Raw genomic sequence first — 9,973 nt, forward strand, 5'->3', positions numbered from 1 at the left:
GGCGGGGCAGCCGGAAGCGCTGCCGGCGGAAGTGCCGAGGGGGTGTGTGCTGTGCCGAGCCGGGCCGGGCCGGGCCAGGGCAGCGCCGGGCGCCCCGCGGCGCGGAGGGGCGGGACTGGACCGGACGGGACCGGACCGGCTGGGCTGGGCTGGGCTGGGCTGAGGAGGGCGCTGGGACGCGGAGCCGAGCCGAGCCGGCAGCTGATGCGAGCCGGCGGGGTGTGCGGGCGGCCCCGCCGGTGATGCGCGCCCCGCGGGAGCTGCCGGGCCCGGCGGCGGCCCGCTGAGGCGCCCGCGGGCCCCGTTGTGGGTGTGAGGAGCGGTCGGTGGCGCCGCCGCCATGCCGTGCACCTGCGGGAACTGGCGGCGGTGGATCCGGCCGCTGGTGGTGCTGCTGTACATCGTGGGGCTGCTGGTGGTGGTGCCGCTCTGCGTCTGGGAGCTGCAGAAGCTGGAGGTGAGGGGCGGGGGGCCGGGGCGGGGGGGGCCCTCAGCCCGGGCGGCTTCGCCCCTCGGAGGTGGTGGGCAGCGGGCTTCGGCCCCGGGTGGAGCCCCAGGGAGGACAAGAGAAGCCGGAGAAGCTCCGCGGGGGTGCGGTGTGCCTTTACCGTGCTGTTGGAGCCCAGACGAAGGACGGTGGAACAGGACAGGGCTTCTTTCTCCTTCCGGTTCAGTACCCGTTGGTGCTGAAACCCTCGAGAGACGCCGGAGGAGCTGGAGCCGGTCTCCAGCAGCGGGGCGGGAGCTCTGCCGCCGCCCTGCCCGCGGCTGCTGTTTCGGCCCGTAGCGGTGACACCGGCGTCCATAACCGAAGAGCTGAGGGAATTGTGTCTGGTGGGGGCGAGCCGAGGTAGCAGACGGAGCCGCTTCTCTTCCACGCGGCCGGTACCGTAGCGTGTCGTAACGGCAGCGTGCGAGTTACGCGCACGTGTGCTAGCCCTGCTGTCCTCGCGAAAAGTAACACTTCAACCTTAAAATATATATTGTCCAACTTAATACAGGCTTGTTCCACTGGAGGTAAGCTTTCTCGTGGTATAATTTTAAGCACTCAATGGCAGTAGAATCTGTCTTGAGTGTATTTTAAATTTCTGATTTTGAAACCCTGTTCTGATGCCTTCGTATGTTCAGCATAGTGGATGTTTATGTCAAAGTGGTATCTGAAATGTCAAAATCATTAAATTTGATACTGGGATCTCAGGTTTTGGTACACAGGATTATTAATATAGTTATTTTTCAGGGAGCTTTGGTTTAAAATCATAGCCCTGTTTTTTAGCAGGCATGATATATTTTTTTATATATATGCATATGTACTTCAGATTGTTGAATGAAACTAGTTGAAATTGATTACTAGTTGGAACTTGATTTTAAAGCTAAAAATACTTTAATTCCACAAGCTTTCAGAAACTTTGTGATGAAGCGCTGAACTGAGACGAGTTCCAGACCTAAAGCAAGGAATCAGTTGTGGCTTTCAGTAAATTAAATAGTGAGCATTACTATGTTTTTGTAGAACGTTTTGTGTTTATTAGTGATGTTTTTGTTTGGTTCTGCAAGATTTCTCATCTTTTGAGTTTTTCAGTTTTACTCTAAGCTGCATCAACAGATTGCAAGGGAGGCTTTGGGATTTCATGTATTGGAAGAGGAGAGTTAGAAAAACTAAACTTAATATTGGAATATGTACTTAATGTCCATCTTAAAACTTTATTCACAGTAAAAAGAAGAAAGGTAAATTGTTTTTCTTGCTATACTAATGAAACTTTAAAGGATTAATACTGAAACTTTGGTCTTGCATTCTTCTTTTTCTTTGCAAGGTTGGAATTCATACCAAGGCATGGTTTATCGCTGGGATATTTCTACTAATGACTATACCAATATCTCTCTGGGGAATACTACAACACTTAGTCCATTATACTCAACCTGAATTACAGAAACCAATAATAAGGTAACATTTCACATTTTACCTGTGCTACAAATGTTGAATTTAATTCAGACTAAAAATACTTCTAGTAATATTAAATGTTCTTTTGTTATTGTAACAGGATTCTATGGATGGTGCCGATTTACAGTTTAGACAGTGTAAGTGTTCTCTTACTGTTAACAGCTCAATAAAATTCTGTTTGCTGTGGGAGTGAGGGAAAACAGTGTCACAATTGGCAGAAACTGTGCTGCATGGAGAGTCGTGGTCCTAGAAACTTCTGGGCATTCCTATTTATGGAGTACGTCAGAAGCATAGTTGTAGCGATATTACATTCTTCTTGTGGAGCTTGTGGGATCACTTTTGCTAACCCTTCTTTAACCTGTCCTTGACTATCCTTTATGACAGATGTGGACAGGGGTACGACAAGAGCCTGCTTTTGGTCCTTCCATCTTCAGTAACAGCTGAACTGGAAACCAGACTGATCCAAGTACTGTCTCAAAATTCAGTGCCTTACCTTTCTTTCCTGAGTTAGGCTTAGTACTAAAATTCTTTCCCGAGTTATGCTTAGTGCTAAAATTCTTCCTTTTTGCTTCAGGGGGCAAAGGGTAAGATCCCACAAAAAATCCACTTCTAAATACTTTTATGCGATAGATTCTGTTGGCCACACCAGATATGGTTCGTGTAAATACGTCACCTGTGGAGATGATTTCCGCCACAGCTAAGCAACATACTAAATCTGTGGACTGTACAGAATGTGTGTTTACGTGTTGTCATCACCTCTTGACATTGCAAATACTTATGTTTCCCCCATAAAAGACAGCTTTCCAGGAACTTTTGCTCTGATTTTTCTCCCATCTCTTGAGTGTTTATCAAGTGTCACCCTTGTGGATGTTCTCTTTTTTTTTTTTTTTTTTTTTTTTTTTTTTTTTTGAAAGACTGGGATTTAGAGTATCGGAGAGTGGGGAAGGGAACAACATTATCTGTTTCCTGTAGGGAATATCAACTTTCTCAGGTTGATATTTCAATTTCAAGTACAGAATTTGCCTTTGGAAGAAAATTACCTAGCCAGGCATTCAGGGACATTCCTGACTTCCAGAAATTTTTCCCCGGACTCCTGGATCTTATGGCCTTTGCTGCATATATGGGATCCTCCTAGAGTGCTTAATCTGAGCGGAACATGAAGTTCTCTTCTCAGATTGAAATACTGTATTCTCAGTTTACTAGATGCTGTATTACATCTTCCACAAAGGTGTTGCAGCATCTGTTAACTGGAGTATTTCTTAACTGTGATGAGGATGTGAAGCATCTTCCTGTGGTTCTAATAAGGTCAGAGAAGGTACAACATTCACTCTACTACAAGCTAGGGAAGCAAAGTAAACTCAAAAGACCTGCCTCTATTTAACTCTTCCCCCCGCCCCCCTTCCAAAAAAAAAAAACCAAACCAAAACAACCAAAAACAAAAAAACCCCCAAAAAACGGTAGGACAGGTTGCACTGAACAGTTGAACAGCAGTGCAATACTCAAAAATCGAAAGCTCTGACAGCTGATCCATAATCACAGTTTTGCAAAAAAAATCGCTTTTCTGTCTGAAATTCTGGTGTGGAGGGATGACTACCGCTTTAAGGCTAATCTGCTCCTTTCTTCTATATTTTGCAAACATGCCAGAACAAACATTCACACGTTAGATAACAGAAGAAATGAACTTTGCACTGACAGACTAAAAACTTAGTTCTCAAACCCATATTGCCAATGGCTGTGTGAATTTCAGGAAACAGTTCTAGCTCGTCTCCTCGTAACAGGAGTAGGTTATGTGTAGCGAACCATCTCCGTAGTTACTTTTAAATGAAAGACTGAATTGTGTGGTCAAAGATACAGAGCATCTCTTGCGCAGTGCTTTAAGCACGCTTCCATTTGAAGCAGCAGAGATGCAATCCGAAGTTCTACTTGTATTTTTACGGAACGTTATTTTCTAGCTGTAGCATCACACTCTAATTAGCCAAATGCTTCAAGCCCTGTTTAATTAGTGCCTGCTGTCTAACGAAGTATTGCTTGCTGAACTAGCCAGCCAGTGTTGTCATTGGAATCACTTTTGTCTTTCTTGCGTGTAACTTTTTGTGTACCTCTCTCCTTACAGTGGATAGCTTTGAAATACCCCAACATTGCAATATATGTGGATACATGTCGAGAATGCTATGAAGCTTATGTCATCTATAATTTTATGGTTTTTCTTTCAAATTATCTAACCAACCGGTATCCAAACCTCGTATTAATAATAGAAGCAAAAGATCAGCAGAGACATCTGCCGCCTCTATGTTGTTGTCCGTCGTGGGCTATGGGAGAGTGAGTATATGATGACATCTTAAAATTTTCATCTGTGTAACCAGATACAAACATTTTGTTTTCATATTTAGTAGTATAACTGTTGTTGCTTGGCAGAGTCAGTTTATGTCTTGCACACATTTTGTTTATCAACTACGAACCCCTACTGAAAGCAGCTGTGAACACGTTTTCATCTAGCTGTAAAACATCCTATAAATCACACTTCGTTACTAACATGCATTGACTCAGGTGGCGCTGAAGGAAATGTCCTTATTTTTGAAGAATATTGGAAAAAGGTCTCCAACTTGAATTTGCTTCCTTTGCTATCATATAATATTTGCCAAAAACCTCATGTAGAATCGCTGGTAGACCAGACAGCCTATTGCTTTTACTTCGACAGGTGAAGGACAAAAGGCCATATGCCCCTGAACTGTTTGTTTCTGCGTGCTTAATCTGATAAGCATCTCTCTTAAGAGATTTTGATAAAGCTGTTTAAAATGTTAAAGGCAAACTATGAACGTAAGTCAGTCTTAAACATCTTCAGACACAGTGAAAATTGCATTCTCTTTTTTTTAGCTCAGCCAGAAGCTTTCCATGGCTAAAAGAAGTGAATCATTGAGTATTTCCTGTTCTGTATCTATAAAAGTCTAGGTCTTTTGTATATTGTGTATATACACACTATATATACTGTAGCATCTGAAGTCTTGGAAGCAGAAGTTGAAATTATCATGAAATAAAAATTTAGTTTAGTGAAACTACTGAGCACAGGAAACTTCCGCAAGTGAATTGTCTTTAAATTCTTGTACAACGAATTTTGTGTTTCTCTTGCAGAGTTTTATTATTTAGATGTAAACTGGGTGTTTTGCAGTACACTGTTGTCAGACCATTTACTACCATTATTGCTTTGTAAGTACGCTCATAAATAATTGATATTGATCTTCAGGATGTAATTTTGAGTTACACTGGAAAGAATTTTCATGCCCTTTGTATTGAATCAAGGCAGTTAGAAAGCAGACTCGTCATGTTACATGCTAAATGGGTCCTGGCAGTTTGAATCAAAGGATGATTTCTTTATGACTTCTCTATAGCAAATGATTATTTGCAGAATTGAAATAATAAATACTTAATGCCTGCTGCTGAACGTAGTGGGAGAGAACGTGAAGTACTGTTTATGTGGGAAAGACATTTTTATGATCTCTTAATTTTTAGAGTCTTTTTTTCCTCCTTCTCCCTTTTCTCATTGGCTTCAACAATTGGGTATTTTTAAAGTCATGTTTCATGTAACTTTTTAAATTTTGTTAATTTTGCATGTGACAAGCCTGACTGTGTGCCTTCATACATATCGTATAACCTGTTGTAAGGGAATAGCAGGCAGTTATGCATGTTGATGCTGAAAGCTTAACTTCATGAACTTTGTATTCATGGTCATTACTGGTAATTCTGTGGGAATGTGGAAAAAGTTGCTACTCATGAAGAGTATCAATATAAATATTTATATTAGGTGTATGTGTTCCAACAGTTGAAGGCAAAACAGCTAAAAAAAAAATGTTTAATTGTTGAATTCATTCAACAATGGGATATGTTAACCCTGCAATCAAACACTATTTCTTCTATGGAAAGTACAATACGAACTTCCTATGCCATATGCTGTTGGAAACTGATTCTTGTGCAGACTCCCCAGTGCCCGCGTTTGAGTACCAAGAGAGATTTTGGATTCTAACAGTTGATTGATGTAGTTAAGATTTAGCACTTCAAGAAAGCGATCTTTTACTATGTAGTGACCAAGTCTAAAAATTCTTTCAGAATTTGTGAACTGGTGGGAGTGTACGATGAGGGGAACTTCAGCTTCAACAATGCTTGGACTTACTTGGTTATACTTAACAACATGTCACAGCTAGTGAGTATCAACAGTACATCTTTCTGCTCTGTTAAGTCATCATATTACTATTACGTGAATCTTCTATGTGAACTATTGACAGCAATTGTGTTAATGTCTGGTAATTCTTATGGATAGAATATTTCCCACTGTAAGTCAAAGTTACTATCTGTTAAATACTATATATGCAAAATACTAGGAAAACAGATAATCTAAAACTTTTAGTCTATTCACTACAAAGCTCCATAAAGCAATGAAGTTTCCCACCTCTCTACCCCAAGCTATTTGATGGGTGAAGTGGTATGGCCCAGGCATGTTAGAGCTGCAGACCTGCCCCTCTGCAGAAGAGGTGACTTCACTCCCCTCCGTAGCTTCCTCCCAGCACACATACAAAGAATCGGCAGTGGCTGTGTTTAAAAATACAGTGTTACAAAGCTGGTGATAACAACATTGACAGGAAAAAATGGAAACGGTGCATGTGGTGCCGAGATTCTGGCCTGCCTAACACCTTGTCTTGTTGGTTCAGCTGCCAGATGATGTCAGGGTAGGGGTAAGATGTCAGCCCCTAGACTTGAAAGTTTCATTTTGGAAGTCAGGGCGTTTAGTGGCTTGCTGGGAATGCAGAGGAATCATTTTCTGCTTCACCCAGGGCACATTACACATGAGCTGTTGCAAGAGGAGAGAGCAGCAGCTCTGGCTCCTTGCTGCCTAGCCTTGTAGCCTCCAGGCTTCTCAATTCTCTTGGCAACAGCAGAAGGAGACAGAACAGCGCGGCATTCCATCCGGAAAGGGCGTCCTCCTCCTACTGCCACCCCTGTGTTTGATGGCTGACTTACGGAAGGGGCTGTGACGGCTTTCTGCTGTGACAGCAGTCCCAGCAGCAGCATGTACTTCTGCATGTCCTGGTTGACATGATTGCTTAAAGAAACTGAGCAGTAAGAGGTTAGGAGAATGTGCGTGAAAAGGGGAGATCAGTTCCTTAGGTTTGGCTATACGTTAGTTCGGTTCCTTGCAGTTGTCATTAATAGGCAACTTGTTCAGATTTGCATTGAAGATTGCATTCGTTGCCTCATCTCTCATGAAGAGGCAACATTTGAGGTGTTCTTAACAGCAGCCTGAAAGAACACGTGCTTTTTATGCCATTTTCCCTAGAGATGTGCTTGGCATTGAAAAGATTTTTATGGGACCTTCCTGTGCTTTGCTTTACTGTGTAGATAGATGACCTCGGTCTCTGTCTGCCAATACCATACATTTCAGTAGTACAATTACAGGGGGGAAAAAAAAACAAGTCTGCTTTACAACAGTACGGCTAAGATTCCATAAATCCAGAGCCTCTTTTCTAAAACAGATAGCTTTTTCAGTTTGTATTGTACTGTGATATATTTTTTAACAGAAGTGATGCTGTAAAACAACTCCCTCACAAAATAAACAAGGATTTGAAAGCTTTTCTTCATTTTCTTTTCCTTGTTAGTTTGCTATGTATTGTCTAGTGCTGTTCTATAAAGTACTACGTGAAGAACTGAACCCTATCCAACCTGTTGGCAAGTTCCTTTGTGTGAAGATGGTAGTTTTTGTTTCTTTCTGGTAAGTGAATTATTTACTCATTACTTCTTGCTCTCAGGGTGGATCATAAAAGAGCTAAAAAGGCTGGATTTGTTACTGAGGTTAGAGGCCTCAAAAAATCTACCCATTATCTTAGTGAAGTGCTGTGAGGGGGAAAAGGGTACCAGTACGTTGCACAAAGCAATCTTGTTTGCTTGAGATTATTTTTTAGACTTGCTGTTTTGTAAGGTGATTCTCAAGGACATGATTTATTTTAGAATCTTCACTTGCAGTTATTTCAAAACAAAAAATGATGCTTTTTTACTTTTTAAAGAAAATATTACTTTAACTTTTTCAAAATAAGTTAAGTATAAATTACTATTTAAGCATTGCTCACACTTCGCTGCTAATGAGTGAGTGCGTTTGACTATCTGAACATTGCTCTGTGGGCTGCAGTAATACCCTGAAAGAGAAGCAACTTGTTTTAGTAACTAACTGGAACAACAAACTCTTCTTTGGTTGTGTTCTCTGTTGGTCTTTAGGACCATGGATGAATGACATCTCTTTTTAAGTCTGTTTTCCTCCTCTTAAAATCTAAATATATAAACAGTAAGGTTTTTCTAAGATTCTTCCTATGTAGATACATATGTACATATACAAACAGGCCTTGTTTACCAGATTTGCTTGCAGGTTTTCTGGCACTACTGTTACAATAATAATAATAATAATGATGAAAAATAATCTTTATAGGCAAGCTGTGCTTATTGCATTGTTGGTGAAAGTTGGCGTTATTTCTGAGAAACACACCTGGGAATGGCAAAGTGTGGAAGCTGTGGCTACAGGCCTACAGGTAGGAGCAGACAATTACTTCTTAGGAGGAATGGCAATATGTAAGATGATGTAGCTGATCTCAAGCAAATACTGTCATACTCACTTTAATTAACACAGGCTAGGTTAGTACTGAATTTACTATAAGTTGGGCTAAGTTTCAGTCAGTCACCCCAAGTGAGTTTTGTGTTCAACACAACACCACCACACAACAATCCATGTGTTGGGCAGATGGAACGTGCCCCAGTGAAATCCTTCTGTTGGATATCCTTGCGTTTCTTCTTGCAAGAATTCAGCTGCTTGTCCAGCACGTCAATCCATCAGGCAAGGACTGATTCCAGTGTGTATGTAGCACACATGGCTCTCTGAAGCCAGCCAAGATTATCCTGCCTCTGGAGGAAAAGTAGCTGGTGCCAGCATCCCAAGGCAATTGCAGTCTTAGAATTGTAGAAGAAACCCAGTAACTACTTTTCTCCAGTTATGAATGATTTAAGTCAATCTCTCTCTCTCATTGCAGGATTTTATCATTTGTGTTGAGATGTTCCTAGCTGCTATTGCACATCACTACAGTTTTTCCTATAAACCTTATGTTCAAGAAGCTGAAGAAGGGTCATGCTTTGACTCTTTTCTTGCAATGTGGGATATCTCTGATATAAGGGCAGATATATCAGAGCAGGTTCGAAATGTTGGTAAGTAACAGATGGATTGGTATGACCTGTTAACAGCATATGTATTCGTAGCTTCATTTTACACTATCATCCATCTCTATAGTACCTTGAGAACGTTCCATACCAAATTAGTGGCAGCTGCATCTGTAGAGAATTTCATGGTTCATCTGACACTTTGCTCTTTGCAGCGCTCCTGACTGATTTAGAGTCTGGTTTCTAATTTTTCTTTTTAATAGATGGATCTCAGGGTAAGTTTCAGGTGTGTTAGGTAGAAGAGAGGGATGTCCTTTTTGGGGTTTGTCTTTTTTAAATGGAAAGACATCCATTTATTTATTTATTAAAGCTAACCATGCCCATGTAAAACTTTGAAAACAGAGACTCCTCTTCTAATTTAACATGCCTGTTTTAGAGTTGATGTGTTCAAAGACCTTGGTATAGTGCTGGAAGTATTAAAAAGTATTTTCATTTGGTGGAATTCTAGGAAGGACAGTTTTGGGCCAGCCAAGGAAAATGTTTTTTGCTGAGGATCACGAACAAAACGAGCACACAAGTTTACTCTCTTCATCTACACAAGACCCAATTTCTGATGCTTCTTCAATGCCATCTTCACCCATGGGTCATTACCAGGGGTTTGGACACACTGTGACCCCTCTCACGACACCAACGACAGCCCCTGCGGTTGATGGTATTTATAACACTTCTGCTATTCGAGACGCTGAGGAGTCACCCGAACTAGAGCACAATTTATCAGAGAAAGCTTTGGATAAAAGTTAGACTCACCTTTGCTTTGAATGTGTCAAGGAGTCTGTTATGTACTTGCCACAC

General features: G+C 41.6%; 1 protein-coding gene across 3 annotated transcripts; it reads left to right on the plus strand.

Annotated features, from left to right (window-relative positions):
* Positions 1 to 174: 174 nt before the first annotated feature.
* TMEM184C (transmembrane protein 184C) lies at positions 175 to 9,933 on the plus strand. 3 transcript variants are annotated; one of them, XM_082316305.1, is made up of 10 exons: positions 175 to 457; positions 1,809 to 1,939; positions 2,321 to 2,402; positions 4,050 to 4,255; positions 5,066 to 5,140; positions 6,038 to 6,131; positions 7,582 to 7,694; positions 8,403 to 8,502; positions 8,998 to 9,169; positions 9,630 to 9,933. In XM_082316305.1, exons 1-10 carry the CDS (start codon positions 341 to 343, stop codon positions 9,920 to 9,922), a joined length of 1,383 nt encoding a protein of 460 aa, XP_082172431.1. In that variant the 5' UTR covers positions 175 to 340; the 3' UTR covers positions 9,923 to 9,933. The 3 variants fall into 3 exon arrangements, with proteins under 3 accessions (XP_082172431.1, XP_082172432.1, XP_082172433.1); XM_082316306.1 differs by lacking the exon at positions 2,321 to 2,402 and adding an exon at positions 2,037 to 2,073 and having other exon boundaries at positions 176 to 457; XM_082316307.1 differs by lacking the exons at positions 175 to 457; positions 2,321 to 2,402 and adding an exon at positions 2,005 to 2,073 and having other exon boundaries at positions 1,856 to 1,939.
* Positions 9,934 to 9,973: the final 40 nt, after the last annotated feature.

This window comes from Platalea leucorodia (genome assembly GCF_965183815.1).
Source record: "Platalea leucorodia genome assembly, chromosome: 6".
Lineage (NCBI taxonomy): Eukaryota > Metazoa > Chordata > Aves > Pelecaniformes > Threskiornithidae > Platalea > Platalea leucorodia.